Source organism: Triturus cristatus, chromosome 2_1 (genome assembly GCF_964204655.1).
Source record: "Triturus cristatus chromosome 2_1, aTriCri1.1, whole genome shotgun sequence".
In the NCBI taxonomy this organism is placed as follows: Eukaryota; Metazoa; Chordata; class Amphibia; order Caudata; family Salamandridae; genus Triturus; species Triturus cristatus.
Window position 1 is genome coordinate 8,801,839 of NC_140581.1, and position 19,726 is coordinate 8,821,564.

At 46.3% G+C, this 19,726-nt stretch overlaps 1 protein-coding gene and 1 long non-coding RNA gene across 2 annotated transcripts in view; one reads left to right on the top strand and one right to left on the bottom strand.

Moving 5' to 3' along the window:
- Positions 1–19,726, bottom strand: part of LOC146863601 (uncharacterized) — a 277,244-nt gene that overhangs the window by 71,868 nt on the left and 185,650 nt on the right. The window contains exons 6-7 of the mRNA XM_085627622.1: positions 8,399–8,618; positions 4,764–5,035 (exon numbers count right to left, since the gene is read on the bottom strand). Of these exons, the coding sequence (XP_085483748.1) occupies positions 4,764–5,035; positions 8,399–8,618 (492 nt within the window). The remainder of the gene's footprint in view (positions 1–4,763; positions 5,036–8,398; positions 8,619–19,726) is intronic.
- LOC146863602 (uncharacterized) overlaps positions 9,469–19,726 on the top strand; it is an 80,526-nt gene continuing 70,268 nt past the window's right edge. Inside the window, exon 1 of the long non-coding RNA XR_014969046.1 lies at positions 9,469–9,592. This is a non-coding gene — a long non-coding RNA (uncharacterized LOC146863602). The remainder of the gene's footprint in view (positions 9,593–19,726) is intronic.

Sequence of the window (19,726 nt, forward strand, 5' to 3'; positions counted from 1 at the left end):
GACCATCACATGGACTGAGCTCCCGTTTTTGGATCTGGTAATCGAACCAAGGAAAGGAACTCTGTCAACTCGGGTTTACCACAACCCAACAGATAAAAATGCCCTTCTATCTTTTGACAGCTTCCACCCCAAGTGAGGGAAAACTTACCTGTGGGAGAATTCTTCCATTTACGGAGGAATTGCACACATAAAACAGATTTCCAGGATGAATCCACTCTACTCTCGAAGAAACTCCGTGAGAGAAAATATCTGGAGAGAGTGGTGAAAAAGGCAAGAAAAAGAGCAACGAATATGCATAGAGAGACTCTCCTGGAGAAAGTCAAGAAACCAAACGTGACAAATACTGTTTGCCACAACCTTTAATACCGCCTCACACAATATTAGGCGCCTTATATTAAAACACTGATGCATTTTGAATTCAAATGGTTCACATTTGGAAAAACCCTTGTTCTCCTACAGAAGGAGTGCCAATCTGAAGGACTTATTGGTGCACACAAGACCCCATATTAAAACACAAGACAGAACACAGAACCTATGGGGAAACACTCCCGTAACAGGCCATACTAGATGTGGCTCGTGTGATGTGTGTAATTTGACGAGAGACACAAAGAGCATAGTTGTGGGACTGACATTTCCATGGGTGCAGAAGATACACACGAATTGTAATTCGGAGAATGTCGTATACTTGATCGAATGCCCATGTAAAATGTGTTATATTGGTGTGACAACCAGAAAAGTTAAAAGACGCATCATGGAACACAGAAGTAGCACACGATGCCAGAAACCCAATGCCAAGTTCACCACACATTATCTGGAAAAACATCACTCGTGGATGACATGTTCTGGACGGTGTTTGATAAACCTACTATTTGCAACACCAAACGAGATATCAAGAAACTGTTACTCCTGAGGAACAGAAGTGGGTATACAGGCTTCACAGCCATGAGACGGGCTTAAATGATGACATCCCGTGGAGTTCAATGGACAGGCGACATTTTCTGAATGCGCAATTTGAAGGTTGACTTTAATATACTCTCGTAGACAACCTGTGAAACAGTGGAATGCAATACAGCATGAGTCATTATATTTATGCACCAAGATTTTTGAAAAATGAGTGACCACCTAGAGACAATAAAATATGGTAAGTATAACGATAGATTATCGATTAACGATGAAATACACCATGTTCGGATATGCATTTATGAATTTACCAAAGCCCATCCTCAAGGGATGCTGATCTAGGTACATTACAATATGCGAGGTAGAGAGATAGTTCTAAGATGATTTTCGTTGTGTTTTTTCTGCAAAAATGTGATTTAAGTTGATCAAACGCACACCTTTTAAAGATGGCGTGGCAAAAATGGCAGAATCAGAACACCAGGAGCACTCACAACGCACCAGATGACTCTGATTATGTGCTTGGGCATCCCGACGTGATTGGAGAAGGTCCCGAAAGCAGAGGAGCCAAGGGTTGAGACCGCTAGCTACAGGGCATGAGGAGAGCGATGCCGGGCTGTGGGCTCACCTTCATGAAGTAAGGAGTCGGGGGTGGGGGGTTATTTTCTGCTTCACACCCGTCCCAGCAGACGGGGTTATGTGTTGCTTCCACAAAATTGAAGTGCTTGCATAAGAGGAACTTTGAGAGAGTTTGAGCCTATGGATAGAACATCTAACTATAGAAGTGGGGCCTGCCCAGTTTTAACCGGTTACACGTGGCTAGGGAACACGATTCACAAACTGTGTCAACAAGTTAGACCATATGGTTTGAACGAGCCTGACCACATGGATAGACTATGTACCTATCGATGTGGGGCCTGCCCATTTTTAAACGAGTTACACATGGCTAGTGAACGCGGTTCGCAAACTATGTTAACGAGCGCTTTGTAAGGCCGTAGATGCGTGAAACAGTAATCCCAGGAAATACTACTTGAAACTAACATTAAATTATTTCTACACAGTTTGTGGCTACAGGGCCTACTCCCACGCCACTTCGAGCACACTTACTGGTGAAACTCGGTAAGGGGCTCACACAAAAAAGATCACTTAATAGGTCCTTATGAGGATAAGATCTCGGAACAGTAATATTATTGGGTGTTTTAAACACAAAGAGGTGGTTACAAACCTGTGCAATAATGTTGACAATAATCATTGATTTGCTAAAAAAAAATTGGGACTTTTGGTCGATTTGATCAAATGGAGTGGTTAGGGACGTACAATCATTTGAGTTCCAGTGACCCTGCATGGGGGTGTAATATATGAGGGATTGTGTAGTGCCAGTGTATAATTTGAATAGACACTAGGGGATGTATATACCCAACGAATTTTAAAAGGCAGGTTGGTTTACAGTTTTGTTTACTGTGGTAATTCTTACACCCACAGATACAACGGAAGAGTGTGTTACATATCCCCTAAATGGAAGTGGGAAACACCCTTGATTGAATCCTACAAATGTTAAGGTAGGACAGGAGGGGTCTGTAGGGGATCTAGAGGTCCTGATGAAGGCCGTGCAGACATTCTATTGAAGGCTAAGGTAAATCGGCTGAAACATGTTGACGCACCAGCAGTACGGAGGGGTGAACGTGAACTGATAATCTTCTTTCACCACCATTCTATTCGTTTTTAACCCTGGATCGGTAATCCAGGAGTAAAGCATAACCACGGATATACCTGAGCTAGTTTTTAAAAAAATCACTAACTGCACATTTATTGTTTTGTTGATCCCCGTATTATTCCTTTGCTTGTATTGTCTTCCCCTCCTCTTTTCTCCACCCCAGGCATTGGTCTGTGCGGGGGTGTTAGTTAGTAAGCCCGATGATGAAACATGTCACAAGTTCTTAATGAGCACATGCCAATTGCACTAGAATTTTAAGCCACATCCTCCATTCTTACCACTCTTTTGTGTGGATAGTGATACAGATTCCACCAGAACAGCTCAGGAGAACAGGGTTATGATGTCAGGATCTTCATGGTGTGTCAAAAACCAAGGAGGAGATATTGGAGGTAAGGCTTAGATGTTCAAACTAAGAGAGCGGCTATGGACTAAATGCAGTGTTTGCTGAGTGATAAGATACTTAAGCTTTGGCTGCGACCCATAGTGATAAAAAGATTACCCGAACATCCTTGGGAAGCTGTAGCCTAGATATTGTAGGTCCTCTTCCTAGTAGCTTTGAACAATTGCATGTGCTGGTGTTCATTGACATGTTTTCTAGATGGCAAGTGACATGCATCAGCAGTGGTGGTTAGACAACACGTTTTGGTTAGAGAGGCGATACGGAGCATCTTATTGACTGAACATGGTGTACAACTTGTGTCATGTGAGATAGAGAAGTTCTTGAAAACCAAACTATTTGCACATAAATGTGCCCTCTACCATCCCACAGCAAGCGGAATAGAAGAATGGCTAAATATTGTGTTCAGAGACCATTCAGATTTCCAATTATGGTGGGAAGGATTGGAAGGAAGATGTATGTAAGAGTTTGAAGTGTAGAGCCTTACAACATGACCAGGAAACTATCATTGATATCCCCTGCATGTGTGAATGAGATGGAGACAAGTTTGGGTTTGCAAGTAAGGACTGATAAGGAAAGAAGGAAAAGGTACTATGGATGTGCAAGCAAAAAGAGTGGCCTGATAAAAATACAACACTTGGGACTGTTGTAGCTGTCAGTGAGTTAGGACTAGAAGCCTTGGGTGTAGCAACTAGGAAAGTAAGTTCTCCAAGCCTAGTAAAGTGAATATGTTGTTTTACTTGCGATGAAAACAGACCTTTATGATTTGGAATTTAAACAGGCGGTGGAGAAAATCAGTGAATGTGATGAGGGGAAGTGAGTAGACAAAATGTTAAGACAGGAATCTGTAGGGAGGAATGATTCATTGCGAAGGAGTGAAAGGGAGGGGTAGTTACTGGAATATCTGCATGAGTGCAAGAGACAGTGATGTTTTATCTTTATTGCATCTTCTGCTCCCTTATCTCTGTCTGTGATTGTTTTAGGGTTTATGTGTTAGCTTGTATTCACAATTCATTCATGTATTTTAGTTCATCTCTTTCTCTTATTGTATATGCTGTGATTTGACAGGAAATGTCTTTTCTTTGCTAAGAAGGGAGGTGTGTGGTCTGCTGTGTAAGTGAGCCAGTAGAAGGACTCCCCTGGAGATGGCCAAGACGCCTGGAAGTCTGTTCTACTGTGTCTACGCCTCGGTTTTGGACAGTGAGTTACTTTGTTAAATGACCTCTTTGAAGAGGGAAAGGAGGAGTCACAGATCACCGAGCCATCAAGACTACACACCGCCACGTCCACAGTCGCTCTGACTCAATTGAAGGCTGATGGGGGTGGGCTGGAAGGAAGGCACTCTAGGAGGTCTCTTTGTGACCACAGAGTCAGGGAAGGAGATTTTGTATCCCTACTTAAACAGCTGGCTGCGAGAAGCTCCATGTTACTCGTTACCAGTGAAAAGAAACAGATGTTACTGGGATGTGATGGTACGGACGGGGTCTGGACACCGCAGGCAGGTCCTGGACAGCTGGGCTGCAAGCTCCCTTAGAGCTGAGACACAGCCCTCAATTTGCTGGCACTCGCTCTTTGCCTCACACCACACTGAGGATCCCCTTTCAATGGAGGTACCTACCCTTCCAGACCATAGGCAAACATTGTAATATACAAAAGGAACACAGTCATTTGCACTGCCCACTAACACCCTACACATGTGAAAAGTCACACGTGTGTTCTCAATATTATAGGAAGGGTCATTCTTTCATCACCCACCTTGAATATTCATCAGCTGTGCCCAGCATATGTATCAACACGATGTCCTGCTCGTCTGAGCTCATCCTGCTCAGGCAGCTTTTGTTCTTGTGTGGGGGTATGGAGCTATTCTTTCTGTTACCACCGGAAGTGCCTAGTTCGATGGCTTCCACCATGCCCCAAACAGGTGCGTCTGCTGTCTGGATTGTGTACTTCCCTGCGGTTGTGTAGAGCTTCTCAAAGTCCATCTGCTGCTTCACCAGGCGTCCATATCGATCCAGGTTCTCAGACACCTGCCATGAGTTGGAACAAGGAGACAGGAGTCAAGTGACCAGTAAACCAGGACCTCAGTCAGATCTTCAGAACAATCACCAGCAGGCAGCAATGGAAACTAAAAGGAACTGTTGGAGGGAGGGGCTGCAGGCAGGGTAGATGGATAGCTTCGATCTCCTATCCGGACCTTCCTGGGGGCATCAAGGTATAGAGCTCCCTCTTCAGTGCAGCATACAGAAAGACAGCAGGGAGGTGGCACACCCTTCACTTCAGAGGCTTGTAGCTTGTACTGTACTTCCAGCACAGTGACAGCCTCATTTTCCAGGTACCTAGACTCTGCTTTACAGCCTGACAAAAGTGTGAAGAAACTACCTTGGAATGTAATCCTTCTACCACTTCATCCCAATCCTGGGACATCTGAAGACTTAGGCACACGTTCCCCAATCCAAGGAGTCTGGACTCTGGAGCCACTCACGGATTGCGGACTAAAGGAACACGGACAATGTACATGTCCGGCACCTCTAGCTCTATAGAGACTTATAGGAAGTGCTCTCCAGACAGACCGAACCATCCCCCTGAAGAAGAAGTACACAATAAAACAAAAATAGGAGCAAGAAGAGACGAGGACAGAAGCAATAGGAGATCTGAGCTGGGTCAACGGAAGATTGAGGAAGGCTGGGTCAACAGACGACGTGACAGGAGGGGGCTGGGTCAACAGAAGACGTGACAGGAGGGGGGCTGAGTCAACAGACGACGTGACAGGAGGGGGGCTGGGTCAACAGAAGACGTGACAGGAGGTGGCCTGGGTCAACAGAAAACGTGACAGGAGGGGGGCTGAGTCAACAGAAGACGTGACAGGAGGTGGGCTGGGTCAACAGAAGTCGTGACAGGAAGGGGGCTGGGTCAACAGAAGACGTGACAGGAGGGGGGCTGGGTCAACAGAAGACGTGACAGGAGGGGGCTGGGTCAACGGAAGATTGCGGAAGGCTGGGTCAACAGAAGACGTGACGGGAGGGGGCTGGGTCAACAGAAGACATGACAGGAGGGGGCTGGGTCAACAGAAGACGTGACAGGAGGTGGCCTGGGTCAACAGAAGACGTGACAGGAGGGGGGCTGGGTCAACAGAAGACGTGACAGGAGAGGGGCTGGGTCAACAGAAGACGTGACAGGAGGGGGGCTGAGTCAACAGAAGAGGTGACAGGAGGGGGGCTGAGTCAACAGAAGAGGTGACAGGAGGTGGCCTGGGTCAACAGAACACATAACAGGAGGGGGGCTGGGTCAAAAGAAAATGTGACAGGAGGGGGGCTGGGTCAACAGAAGAGGTGACAGGAGGGGGGCTGAGTCAACAGAAGAGGTGACAGGAGGGGGGCTGGGTCAACAGAACACATAACAGGAGGGGGGCTGGGTCAAAAGAAAATGTGACAGGAGGGGGGCTGGGTCAACAGACAATGTCACAGGCGGGGGCTGGGTCAACAGAAGAGGTTGCAGGCGGGTGCTGGATCAACAGAAGAGGTGGCAGGAGGGGGCTGGGTCAACAGAAGATGTGGCAGGAGGGGGGCTGGGTCAACAGAAGATGTGGCAGGAGGGGGGCTGGGTCAACAGAAGAGGTGGCAGGAGGGGGGCTGGGTCAACAGAAGAGGTGGCAGGAGGGGGGCCGGGTCAACATAAGACATAACAGGAGGTGGGCTGGGTCAAGAGAATATGGTGGGGTTTAGGATAACTGAAGAGGTGATGGGAGGGGGGTAGGTCAATAAAAGAGGTGAAGGGCTGGGACAACAGAAGAGGTAAAGGGGGGCTGGGTCAGCAGAAGAGGTTACAGGCGGGGGCTGGGACAAAAGAAGATGAGACAGGAGGGGGCTGGGTCAACAGAAAATGTGACATGAGGGGGGCTGGGTCAAGAGAAAATGTGACAGGAGGGGCTGGGTCAACAGACGACGTCACAGGTGGGGGCTGGGTCAACAGAAGACGTGGCAGGTGGGGGGCTGGGTCAATAGAAGAGGTGGCTGGGTCAACAGAAGATGTGACAGGAGGGGGGCTGGGTCAACAGGAGAAGTGGCAGGAGGGGGGCTGGGTCAACAGGAGACGTGGCAGGCGGGGGGCCAGGTCAACAGAAGATGAGACAGGAGGTTGGCTGGGTCAACAGAAGACATGACAGGAGGGGGGCTGGGTCAACAGAAAATGTGACAGGAGGGGGGCTGGGTCAACAGACGACATCACGGGAGGGGGCTGGGTCAACAGAAGACATGACAGGAGGGGGGCTGGGTCAATAGAAGAGGTGGCTGGAGGGGGGCTGGGTCATCAGAAGATGTGACCAGAGAGGGCCTGGGTCAACAGGAGACGTGGCAGGAAGGGGAGCTGGGTTGAGAGAAGAGGTGACGGTAGGGGGTCTGGGTCTACAGAAACGGTGATGGGAGGGAGGGCTTAGTCAACAGAAAAGGTGACATGAGGAGGGGCTGGGTCCACAGAAGAGGTGATGGGAGGGGGGGGTCTACGTCAACAAAAAAAAAGAGAAGGGAGGTGGAGGCTGGGTCTACAAAAGAGGTGAGAGGAGAGGGGGGCTAGGTCCCCTTACTCCTCTTGCAGAATGGTTTCTCATTCCTGGCATCAGAAGATCTAATGGGTGCCTATAGAAGATGATGGGGGACAGCTAACCCTGTCCACATTTCAATCATTCATTAAGAGAAGTAATGATGACATGGCGAGAGAACCTAGAAGGAAATGGGAGCTCAAACTTCTGTGAGAAATGTAGCGCATGAAGTTGCGGTCGCCAGTATTAATCTTGTGGGCAAAGGTATCTGCTTCTTTGTGTATCCCTAGTAGATAATATCGACAAAGTATACGTGAGAAAGAGGCTATTCATTCTGATTTTTAACCTGCTGAGAAAGTGTATGAAACTGTGAAACTACATAAAATAATTGATCAAATTTGTGGAGATAGAGAGGATTGATTCAATAGGATGTCTGGTTGTCACCAAAGTCGAAAGATCTTGTGACACACCACACAAGGGCTCAGTCCATCTGCTTAGGCACTCAGACTCCCCAATGAAAGATTGCCTTACACACATACATCTGAAAGAAGAATGTGATGCTCATAGAGGTGGGTGGGAACTTTAACTCCCCCTAGGCTCACTCACACTCTGGCAACAGAAGGGCCAGGTACTTGACTGTAGCAGAACATGCAGAATTGTAACACATGCTCATCGTATAACATTGGCCATAAGCGTTTGGGAGAATGGTCAGACCACAAAGTTCTCTAAAGCAATAGTTAATTAGACACTGACATAGAAGTAAGTCATTAAACTTTTAAAACTCTAAGACCACAACCCAATCATCTTCCCAGGAAGATGGATCAATACTATTTAACACTTTTTGAAGTTACGTTACCTCCTTGTGCACCTTCTGTTTCAAATCTTCAGCTGCCTTTGTGATATCCTGGTCTGCCTGGACCCCTTTGGCCAGTGTCAGAGCGCGGTATAGGGAGTTCCTCACTTCAGACTGGTCTGGAATCACAGACCCATCAGCAGATACCAAGCTGAATTGTCCCCTGTATAAAGCTTCTTTTCCTTTCACACGATTCTTGACTTTGTCTGTCCAACTTGATCCACTGGAAAAATATAAACATATTAGAGCACTTTCACAAGAATGTCTGTGAGCAGTGCAATCATGGCTGAACTGCCATGATATATGGGCACATAAGAATGTTAATACTGGTAAATATAAGGTTGATGGACACCATGGCAAATGTAAGCAAAGTAATGAAAATGTCAGTTATTTAAATATTAATGGCCGCCATGTTAGATGTACATGCAATAACAATCTTGTGTTATTGCTGTCAAATCCAACTGAGATGACCTCCCCACCAACCCAGAGTCAGAGATATGTGACCAGACAGGCCCTGCGACACAAACCCAAGCCTACAGATTGACAGGTCACAGGTGAGGTTACACTTAGCCCAAAGACAAATGCGCAACCAGGGAAAACCTTGAGATCAATCCCACAGAAGGTCTGAGGAGATTGGCCCCAATAAAACACGTTTGGCCAAGGGTGCGTGTGTTTACAAAATACCCCAAAGTCAGATGCCACATGTAGTTAGGAACACTCACTGAATCAGAACACAGCATGTGACTACACGCAGTGATCAAGCGCTCCTAATGCTGGACATCTGGATACATACACTTAGGCTCACATTGGGTTCCAAAAATTCGAGAAGCACCTGTGCCTCTTATCAGATGTATGAATTTATGGTTTTTGACTAAGCTCGGATTTACGTGCTCTACAAGAATGTGTAATCAATTTATTGTGCTTCAAGAACTGTATATAATGCCCGCCAAAACCTCTGTATATCGAGACAGTCCTCAGACACAACTCTGGATTCTGCTCTCCCGGCAACTGCATTTATTTAAACCAACTTGTTCCTGTTTTGCCAAACGCCTCTTGTCTTTTCATTTTTTCACAGTAAATTCATATCCGAGCAACATTTTGGTGAGCCATATAGGAGAGACTGGTTTATTGAGCCCAGCAGCTGCAAAAGGGGAAGGAACCCTGCCTGAACAGATTCACATCTGCACAACAAGACCAGTGAGCAGATACCATAATTGATTAAACGTTCTGCTGAATCCGCGGGGCAGAGGTCAGTCAGAAGGTTATTGTCACAGGCTAATAGACTACATCTGATCCTTAGTCCCAGCATGTGGCGTGTGGCAAACTAGGATAAACTCGTAAATCAATTTTTCCCTAGTCAGCACGCTCGGGAAGGTGAAGGCAGTTTATAGTTTAGTTGGCTTGGACGGCTGGGTGTTACACAGATGGTATGCATTGTTAGAATACAAATCATTTATGCTTACACAGTTTTTAATTAAGTTAGCATTCGCTGCACCATTTTCTATGTTGGGTGCCATTTTAGGCTGTTCGAAACTGATCTAGTTCAATTCTGAGAAATGCTCTCTTTGGGTTTCGTTTCCTTACTTGGGTTTTGTTTCAGTAATGAGCACACTGTTCATTTTAGCACACAGCTTTCTCATTAGATAGAGGCCCTCTCTTCCTTGTCTGGTGGAGGGCTCTAGATGGAACGACCTTGGACTATATTATTTTTTGTAAGATATGAGAACTGAAACTGTTTTTTTCTGTATTTCGCTGTTTATCTGTACCTGCTTGGAAAATTCCACTGTGGGTGTGCTTTCTCCCAGTTACAAAATGTACATTATGTATTTCTACGCTTGTGGATTCCAGATCCCTCTGCAGCCCTCTTAGCGACTGGGCAGATGGGGCACCGCTCTGAATGTATATGAATAAACAGTCATTGGTTTCTATTCTCTACTGCCTGACTGACTCTTCATTTAGTACGAAAGGCAGAGAGGTGGCCACTAGTGACCTGAGTGGCCCTAAATGGGTTACTTCCTTCAGCAGAGGCCCTGGGTGGGATATAGGGTCACATATATATTTTTTTTCTTGGACCGCTGAGTGTTCCACAGATGGTACGCATAGGCCCTGGGTGTGATACAGCGTTGCATTTTTATTTTTCTTTGCTAGGACCGCTGAGTGTTACACAGATGGTACACATAGGCCCAGGGTGTGATATACAGTCACCACATTGACATTATGTTTTAGTATAAAAGAGGTTTCTTAGGGACTGTCAGTTTCTTAACACTGACAGTGTCTGAAAGAATTGAAGAGGTGGATTTTTTGCTTGGACAGCTGGGCATCTCACAGATAGTATGCATGACCCCCCAGTGTGCCTGGGACAACTCCTGGTGGCCCCTCGCCCCCAGGGAATCCACCCACCCCTACAGACCATGCACGAAACCTCGGCATCATCCTCGACTCCTCCCTCTCCATGAACCGCCAGATCGACGCCGTCACGTCCACTAGTTTCAACTGCCTGTGCATCCTCCGTAGGACCTTCAAATGGAACCCCCGACTGCAGAAGGACCGTCACCCACGTGCTCATAACCAGCAACGCCCTATACACCGGAATCAACAGAACCCTTCTACACAAACTCCAAACCATCCAGAACACCTCAGCCAGGCTTGTCCTCGGGACACACGCATCAGGAACACATGACCCAACACCTACGAGACTTCCACTGTCTCCCCGTCGAAAAGAGGGTCAGCTTCAAACTCCTCACCCACGCCTACAAATCCCTCAACAACACCAGACCCAATTACCTCAACAAGAGAGTATCCATCCACGTACCCAGGAGGAACCTCTGCTCTGCTGACCTTGCAGAGGTCCCCCACATCTGCAGAAACAGAACAGGCAGGATACCCTTCTCCTACATTGCAGCCACGACCTGGAACGAGCTCCCTGTGAACATCAGACACTCCCCAACCCTGCACACGTTCAGGAAGGACATCAAGACCTTGCTCTTCGACTGATCCGGAGCCTCTCCCTCCCCCCCTTAGCGCCTTGAGACCCTCACGGGTGAGTAGCGCGCCTTATAAACCCCTGATTGATTGATTGATTGATTGTGCTTGTATCAGTGATTGTATAAGACAGTAAGTATGTGTTAGTATCTGTATGACACTGTGTATAACTGTATAGGTGAGTAATTGGGAGTGTGAATGATTCTTTGCATGCTTGACTAGGTGTGTGAGTAACTCTATGGATGAGTGGTGATGTGTGAGTGTCTGTATAGATCTATGAGTGAAAAGGATAGTGCTGTATTGATGAGTTATTGCATGTATGAGTGACTGTATGGGTGAATGGCTGGATGTGTGTGTAGACCTAGGAATCAGTGAGTGGGTATGTAGTAACTGGTAATGGTGGGTCTATGGTTTAGAAAATGGTACTCTGTATTTGAGAGTGGTTGTATCAAAGGTTATATTAGGGGTTTGAAGAGGTGCATCAGATTATCACGTGGATTATGTCATCAGTGATATAATCAGTGATGTCATTTGAGATATCATCAGTAATGTCATCATTGATGTCACTGACCATGTCATGAATGACGTAATATGTGACGTCATCAGCAGTGCATTGCGGGGACGTGAGTTATAGTTAGCTCAACTAACTATAACAGCTGAATTTCTCAGGTTTTATACAAGTTAATTGTCCAACTAACTCTAGCGTCCCTGAAACCTTTGGTTATTTCAGTGAATTTCTAAGGTTTTTTTAAATGCTAATTTCTAACTATAACGTCCCTGAAACGTATGCTTTTTCAGTGAATATCTAAGATTTTTTAAATGCTAATGTCTAACTATAATGTTCCTGAAACCTATGGTTTTTGCAGTGAATTTCTAAGGTTTTTCAAATGCTAATTTCTAACTATAACATCCCTGAAACCTTTGGTTTTTTCATTGAATTTCAAAGGATTTTTAAATGCTAATTTCTAACTATAACATAGCAGTTGCGTTTGCAGAATGGTGGAGAAAGGTGAGTGTGGCCTCCGAAGACCTCTTCGCAATCACACAGTGTGAGATTATTGGAGGTAACAGGAGGGGTAGTTAGTCCCCAACATCAACCTTGGGGGCCAACTACCCCTCCTATTACTTCCAGTAAGTCCCACACAGTAGGATTGCTAACTTCTCATACCAGGCCACGTCCCCTTTCTCCACCACTCTGTTCACGTGCCCCCTGGAGAGTTGTAAGATGGGGAATTAATTCCCCTTGAATACTGAGGGTCCCTGGGGACCAACTAGCCCACCAGGTACCTCCAGTAAGCGCCACAGAGCTGGATTGCCGAGAGGTGGTCCGAGGCCACGCCCCTTTTTACACTACTCTGCAAACAAGGCTCCTGGCGCGAAGTCAATTCAGTTGTCATAAGTAATGCTATCAATGAGGCCAGAGATTATGTCAGTGAAGTAATATGTGGGGTACTTAGCGTTACGTGGTGAGGGCGCGAGTTGCAGTTACTTTAGGGACCAGAGTTATAATCACTAGAGATAATATATAATTGGTGGAATTTTCACCTCACTGTAACATTACTTGAATGAGGAGTTGCATAGACTGAACCCTGGCAAGGTGAGGCCCTGCTGTCCCTCGATACCCCTAAATACAGTGCATAAAGAGCTCCTTTTGTATCAGCTGCCGGCTACCACTTCCGTGGATCCTAAATCTGCCAGCACTTGGTCCAGGTGCTATGTTAGGCAAGAAGACCAATGCCATTGATGTAGGTCCTCTAATATGTATTCTACTCAACGCCAGATCGTTCGTTAAGCATAGCACTGAATGTGCTTTATTGCTGGAGGAATGCAATGTAAAGCTGGCCTTCATTACTGAATCATGGACAGACAATGCTTCTGGACCGGACCTGGTGAAGGCAACACCCCGGGGTCTCATTGTTACGCTCTGGACGCCACTTAAATGGTGGGGGGGGGGGCCTGCAGTCTTTTATCTTGAATCAGTGGAACCTAACTTTGTTTCTGCCTCTAATACGGCATGTGAGGCTTTAGCTTTTAATATTCATTCAGGTAATCATAGAACCTTTAAAGGCATACTACTATATCGCCCACCGGGATCTAAAAGTGGGTTTTTGGAAACAGTGGGTACCTTACTTGAAGAAGGGCTATGCCTAGAGTCCTATACGGTGTTGGGCGATTTTAATTTTTATTTAGAAAGCCTATCTGATCCTGATACGATTCGCCTGCAACAAATCATGGGTGCCGGAGGCCTTAAACAATGGGTGAAGGCCCCAACTCATGAAAAAGGACATACCCTGGACGGTATATACTCCAGTGATGGTGACCTAGTTGGCACCTCAGTTCTCCCGATTTCGTGGTCTGACTACTGTGCCATTCAGTTTGAATCGAATAGCCACAGGGGCCAGTCAGTCAGCACTAAACTGGCCCAGGAGATTGTAACCAGAGCTTGGGGAAAAATGGATATTAAGAAATTTGAAAATTCCCTTAGGAGCTCGTTGCGTCACCTTCCATCGGAAGTGGAAGATGCCAAGGCTGCTTATAATCAATGGCTAGTTAGTACTTGCGGTCATTTAGCTCCTAGAAAAAGTGGACTCCCAAACGAGCTTTACCCGCAGCTCCCTGGTATTCTGACGAGCTCAGAGCCCAAAAACTGGCTTGTAAGCAATTAGAGAGGGCTTGGCGCAAGAAGTATGCTGAAGCGGATAAGGAAAGATATAAAATCTTCATTTCTACCTATAAGCAATCGCTTCTAGAAGCAAAAAAAAGTTATTTTCCTTTCAAATAGCATTAGCCAAATCCAACTCAAAGGAACTTTTTAAAACAATTACAAAACTGTCTACCCCGAATACTCCCAAGAGCTGGAGTAATCCTGAATTCTGCAATAAAATTGCAGATTTCTTTAGACATAAAGTTGAAATTATCTTCTCTTCATTTACCAAAACCAATGAAAGGGCACAGATCAGCTCCAATATGAAGGGAGTGGATAATCACGGCTCCCCATTGATACTTGACCAATTCTTACCTCTGGAGATATCAGATATGATTAAGGTTCTGAATTCGATCCGATCAGGGGCCCCTAGTGACCCTTGCCCTGTTCGGGTTATTAAACAATTTTCTGAAGACATTGGTATGGCACTGACCCCCTTGCTGAATGCCGTCTTTACATCTGGCATATTTCCTAAAATCTGGAAGAAAGCTTCTGTTCTTCCCTTGTTGAAGAAGCAGACTCTGGACCCCAAAGATCCCAACAACTACAGGCCGATTTCGAGGCTTCCTTTTCCTGCTAAAATCTTGGAAAAGGCAATGAACAACCAACTCAGTGCTTTTCTTCACCTTAACAACTCCCTGGACTCATCGCAATATGGGTTCAGACCTTATCATAGCACTGAGTTGGCTCTGTTGAAATCCACGGTGGAAATGAGAGAGGCCGTAGACAGGGGAGGAAATGCCGTACTGATTCTACTGGACTTGTCCATGGCCTTTGACACGGTCCATCGTAAAGTATTGATGGACCGGCTGTCTGATATCGGTGTTGAAGGTCTCGCGTGGAAACTTTTACAATCCTTCTTTTCAGATAGGTTGCAAACCGTGGACTTGGATGTCAATATATGCAAATCTTTCTCACTCCCTTGTGGGGTGCCACAGGGCTCATCTCTTAGCCCAATGCTTTTTAACATGTATGTGGCACCATTGGCTGGAGTTATCAGGTTCTTTGGCTTCCAGCTCACCTCCTACGCTGACGACACGCAAATTGTGTTGTCGCTGACTGAGGGAGCTGAAAAGGAATCTGGGGAACGCTTCCATGACTGTATCAGTGCAATCTCGGTCTGGATGTCCCCTAATTGTTTAAAACTCAACTCCAGCAAGACTGAGGTCATACAATTTGGAAACAATCCTCGGGTGTGGACACAAGAAAAGCCAAAAACCTTGGAGTATTGGTGGACAACAAACCTACCATGGGGGATCAAGTAAGCATTGTGATTTCAGCTGATTTATGATTCTTAGAATCATAAGGAAAACTAAGATGTTCTTAACTGAGAGCAATCTCAAGACAATGGTGACGGCCCTTATAATGTCGCGTTTGGACTATAGTAATGACCTATATCTTAATGTCCAAAAACAACATATGAGCAGGCTTCAACTAGTCCAGAACACAGCGGCTAGGCTGCTGTCTGGAACACCGAAGTTTGTTTCTGTGAAGAGACAACTTAAGAAATTGCACTGACTCCCTGTAAAGCAAAGAACACGCTTTAAAGCATTAAGCACCGTCTTTAAGGCCATTAATGGAACTGGTCCAGAGTTGCTGAGGCGCAAATTCCAATGGTATGTTCCTGGCAGAATGCTACGGTCCACTGCGGCCAAACAAGTGCAAGTCCCCAAATTTTAAAAAAACAATTGGGGAGGTACAAGTTTCATTCTCTGTGCCTCTAGAGCTTGGAACGAGCTTCCTTTTCATCTCAGGAATGCCCCGGATCGCCTCTCTTTTCGAATGGGCTTGAAGACATGGTTCTTCTCTCAGTAGCATACACTCAACCTCTTCGGTAACCAGTACTTAGAGCCAGTACACCCCAGGGTAACCGTGCGCTCTATAAGTGCAAATAACATAACACTTTAACCTCAAAGTTTTTCACAGAATTTCTTTTTTTTTTATTTAACCTAAAGTAACAATTTATCACCATAAGTGAAGCCAACTCCACCATGCCTGGCGTGGGGTTGGCCACATGGCATGGACTGTGGCCAGATCCATCATCTAATGCCTCACAGACAACCAACCCCACACCGTGCATGGTCTTTGTCTGTGGATGGTGAGAGGTTGGCCATGCGTCCCACCCCTTACGAGCATTCAACCCCACGCCACGCTCGGCCTTCTGGCACACGCAGGGCGCAGTTGGTCTCGCAGTTCCTGCCTGCACTCAGGCAGATTAGACTGGGACCTAGATAAAGGGGGTCCCGAAACATTTATTTCCCATGTTAATTTCTACAGGACGTCTTGGGAAGCTATAAACCAGGAAATGGGTGGGATGCATAACAGCAAGTTTGGGAAGAAGCTAGAATTTGCTTTTTGTGATTTGTTATGAGTCTATTCAGCCATTTGAGAAATTTACATCTAAAGAAGTGCTTGTGGTAGTCATGACTGGGTTGGCTTCCAGATATGCTCTGATTGGCCAGTTTAAAGGGGAGTGGTCGATCCTGATTGGCTGGCCACAGCCTGAACAGTATTTTGTGCAATCATTACGGGACTCAGGGACTCCCTGTGTTCTGAAAATTGAGTAAAGATATACATAAGGGGCAGTATGAGTACACCCTCGCCCCAAGGGACATGCGGGGTACAGAGAGATCCCACAAGGACAACATGCTGTGGCAAGCATTACAGGACTAGGGCCATGGGGGCCCCCACTGAAGCTCATGTCGTGAAAGCCTGTTGCTTTAGAGTCACAGAAAGGAGTACATATATAGAGTGATAACAAATTTTGGTCTCAATATAATAATTTGCTGGTGGTACCTTACTAATTTTAAAGAATTGTGGTGCCTTCTAAAGTGATTTTACCCTGCAACAAATGCTGAACCCTGCTGGGATTTCAAGAACCATTTTTGACAGAAAACTGTTTTCTCTCATGGTTTTCTCAGAGATCATAGAAGGTGCTCCAGCAGCTACAATAAATGCATATTTTCTGTATATTCACACCCTCTTCCTCAGCCATGTGAGTAAAACATGCACTTCCATCAGCAGCCCACAGGGTTCTAGTGAACAAATAGAGCGCTAATATCCTGACAAAGAGCGGCACACCTGATGCCATCTTGAGGGAAGCAAAGCTGTAAAACCGACAGCGTTACCTTTAGAAATAGCGAGGTGACTGGGATCGTTTGTCATGGAAATGACGGTTAATGTTCTAAAAGCAAAGAATGAGGACAGATGTTATACGGGGCCTCAGATATCTTTCTCATCCTGTCAGGCAGAGTTAGACATTGACTTCCAGCCTCAGCGCCAGTGTGACCGACGGCAGCGTTCTAGAACATTCAGCGCGTCGGCATGTTTTATCCACGACAGACGCGAGGCACCCCTGAACCCCATTTTTAGGTCTCGCCTGAGACAGCGCTTTAGCGCTGCTCTCGCGAGAGCTTTTGTAAATGGGGGATCTGGAAGTGCAAACGAGTGCTTTCAGGCCTCCAAATACAGTGCATGTGCGCCGGCCGGGCGCGCGCACCATTTGGAGGCCTGAAATCACTCGTTTGCTTTCAGTTTCGCGGGCCGCACGGCCGCTTTGATGTTTGATCGCGATCACTTTCACACAGTGCATGTGCTCTGGGCGCGCGCACCATTTGGCAGCCTACGTGTACATTTCGCGGGCGCTTTGATGTTCGCAGTGAGCCGCGCGGCCACTGCGAACATCAAAGCGCCCGCGAAATGTACATGCCATTTGCCACCCCCTCCCTTATCCCACTTCCTGCTTGTCTTGTTTGACAGGCATCTTCACTTGCTTTTTCGAGTACCCTTGAAGGGAGTGATGCAACGTGTTGATAAAGTAACTTCTTGCGTAACTCGTGCTAGCACTGGCCTCCATCTGCCATAGGTCCCTTTGATGGTACTAAAGTGGTATTTTTCCAACACATTACAGCGTTGGTTTAGGCTTTTCATTCATTGATTCAGTCCAGCTCTGGTCTCCAGCTATGCATGCTACTTACACTAACCAGCATTTGCAATGCAATAGGTCTCGCAGTTACACGAGTTAAAGCTATTGGCATTGTAAATGACAATGCCAATAGGCATTGTTATTTGCAATGTCAATAGCTCAAACTCGCGTAAATGTGAGACCTAATGCATTGCAAATGCTTGTGTTAGAATAGGAGTGGTTTCATTGAAAGCCTTTTCTGAAGGGCAGGCTGTAGGCATGAGTAGAGCACCCCTCTTCTGCCCCTGTTTGCGTAGACGCCATCTCCTCAGTCGCTTCACAGCTGCCGGGTTTCAAGAGAGTCCTTTGACCTGCTACCCCCCCTCCCACCCCCCCCCCTTTGTCCTGCTCCATGCTGCAGCCAGACTCGCCCTGCACACACATCCCGCACAACTCGTAAACATGGGCAGGACCGAAGCATGTTCAAGTACCCCCCTAGGGCATCATTCACTCGTAAACTTACACTTTTGTATAAGCTTACATTCGGTTTGTAATTCACAAACTCCGATTAAATAGCAAGATGCCACCTGCGGAGACCCCACAGCTGGGGAGGTGAACTCCACACATAGACAGATGCCACATCCCTCCCGCTTTATGTGTTGAGTTCTCCACCCCGACTGCGGACCCTCCACAATTGAAAAAGTACTATTAAGTCGGAGTTTGTGAATTCCAAAAGAAACGTAAACTTATGCAAAACTGTAAATGTACCTTTGTGAATAAGGCCACATCGATTCCAGCACCAACAGGAGCTTAGAAATCTTCACCCCCCCCCCAGCGGCCACCTCCATCTCAGCAAGAATCTCTATCACTCCATTAACAACAACATCACCGCCATTTACAGCAACTTCAACCTGCAACCAGACAGACTCACCCCAACAAACGCCTGATGATTGGCTCTTAAAGTGAAGGGGAGTCGCTGGAAGCAGCATTGTGGGCAAGGATTACTTCTGCGTTAGTATTTTTATTTTATGGCGCATTATAAAATAAAAGGAATACATTGAAGTTGTTGGTGTCCTAGTGAGTGTTTGGAGGGAAAGGGTTGATTTGGGTTTCTCAGCTGTCACCTTTGACCAAAGATTGATGGCATTGCTACTAAATAATAAATAACTAATTGTTTAAGCCCTAAAGTTTAGCTTCCAAAATCCACTCACATACAATTCTCATTAGGTTAAGATCTGTGCTGTATCTCCTGAATGAGAGAGACTTAGGCCCCATCTTCTAGGACGTCGGGCATGATGGTGCAAAGGCTTGGCTTTTCAATGAATGAAACTATCATGGGTAGGGCAATGCCACTCACCTGCGCAGCGGCAGGATACATCGTGGGTGAGAGTGCGCTTTACAAATACACATAACATGTACATATGGAGCAGTCCACAGGATTTGTTGCGATGTAGAGATGGAGGGTGTTAGAAATGGGATCTCTGGTTGGCTAAGGCGTGCACCAAAGCCAGGCAGAGACCACCACTCTAAGTCAGGGCTGGGGAGTTACACGCCAAAGATAACCCCTGCTCACCCCCTTGGTCACATGTATCCCGGAGGCAATGTGTAAAGCGTTTGCGTGCGCACACAGCAACAACACCCTAGGCACACCACAAAAGGAACTCCACACAAGGTTATATCAAAAATAGCCTTTGTATTATAATAAACACATTAGATGATAATCACATAATCTACTCTGTGC